Source organism: Antrostomus carolinensis, unplaced genomic scaffold, assembly GCF_000700745.2.
Source record: "Antrostomus carolinensis isolate BGI_N321 unplaced genomic scaffold, ASM70074v2 scaffold43287, whole genome shotgun sequence".
Classification (NCBI taxonomy): Eukaryota; Metazoa; Chordata; class Aves; order Caprimulgiformes; family Caprimulgidae; genus Antrostomus; species Antrostomus carolinensis.
This window is the reverse complement of record NW_010330290.1, coordinates 1-1028: the sequence shown is the minus strand read 5'-3', so window position 1 is coordinate 1028 and position 1028 is coordinate 1. Positions and strand designations below refer to the sequence as shown.

The 1028-nt window shown below is 60.7% G+C and overlaps 1 protein-coding gene across 1 annotated transcript in view; it reads left to right on the top strand.

The window, feature by feature from the left end:
• Positions 1 to 1010, top strand: part of LOC104528772 (disintegrin and metalloproteinase domain-containing protein 8) — a gene marked incomplete at both ends in the record, with an annotated part of 12242 nt that extends 11232 nt beyond the window's left edge. Inside the window, 3 exon segments of the mRNA XM_010172879.2 lie at positions 269 to 464; positions 675 to 774; positions 881 to 1010. Of these exon segments, the coding sequence (XP_010171181.2) occupies positions 269 to 464; positions 675 to 774; positions 881 to 1010 (426 nt within the window).
• Positions 1011 to 1028: the final 18 nt, after the last annotated feature.

The window sequence follows — 1028 nt, the reverse complement described above, 5'->3', positions numbered from 1 at the left end:
TGCCCCTCCTCTTCCCCTTGGGAGGAAGTTCTAGACTGTGATGAGATCTCCTCTCATTCTCCTCTTCTCCAGGCTGAACAAACCAAGTGACTTCAGCCTCACTCATTAGCAAGTGTCTTTATGCTAGAGCAGCACAAGCTGCCACGTCTGGATCTGTGGGGTACTGGGAGGTGTTTTGAAGATGAGGGTGCTGCCAGGCTGTGGTGCCTGCATGGATCTGGGGAAGCAGGAGCATCGAGGTGATGCCAACATCCCCTTCTCTGTGCAGGTGAAAGCTGCCGGTGCGCTCTGCCGGGCCAGCAAGAACGACTGTGACCTGCCCGAGCACTGCACAGGCCTCAGCGCCGAGTGCCCAGAGGACGTCTTCCAGGAGAACGGCATCTCCTGCCAGAACGGCAATGGCTACTGCTACAACGGGGCCTGTCCCTCACATGGCGAGCAGTGCCGCACGCTCTGGGGGGCAGGTAGCTGCTCCCCACCCTGCCTACCCTCCTTGCCTCTGTGCTGGGTGATGCATCTGGAGCCGCAGCTCCTCAGGCCAGGGCATTGCTCAGCTGTGGTCCCCTCCTGCTTCCCTTGCTGGGGTGCTATGGCTGCTGACTGGGGCTGCTGACTGGGCCCACTGGCTTGCTGGGGGCTCTGGCTCCGTGTGACCCTTTCTGTGTGTCCCGCAGAGGCCCAGGTGGCTCCTGACGACTGCTTTAAGCACAACAGCAAGCAACATCTCCACCTCCACTGCCTCACTGAGTATGGGAAGCGGCCCTGCAGCCCCAAGTAAGGAGCTGGGGACAAGGCGGGTGGCAATGGTGTCCCTGTCCAGTGAAGCTCCCCAGCCCCCTGCCACCCCCACAACTGGTGCTCATGGCTACTTGTACTGCAGGGATGTGAAGTGTGGCACGCTGCTGTGCTTGAGCGACAATGCCAGCCCTGTCCTTGGCGGAGGCTCCTACTCCCTCGTCTTCAGCCGCTTCAAGTGCAGGGCAGTCATCACCAGCAATGACGCAGATGAGGTGGTGGCCAAGCTTGGG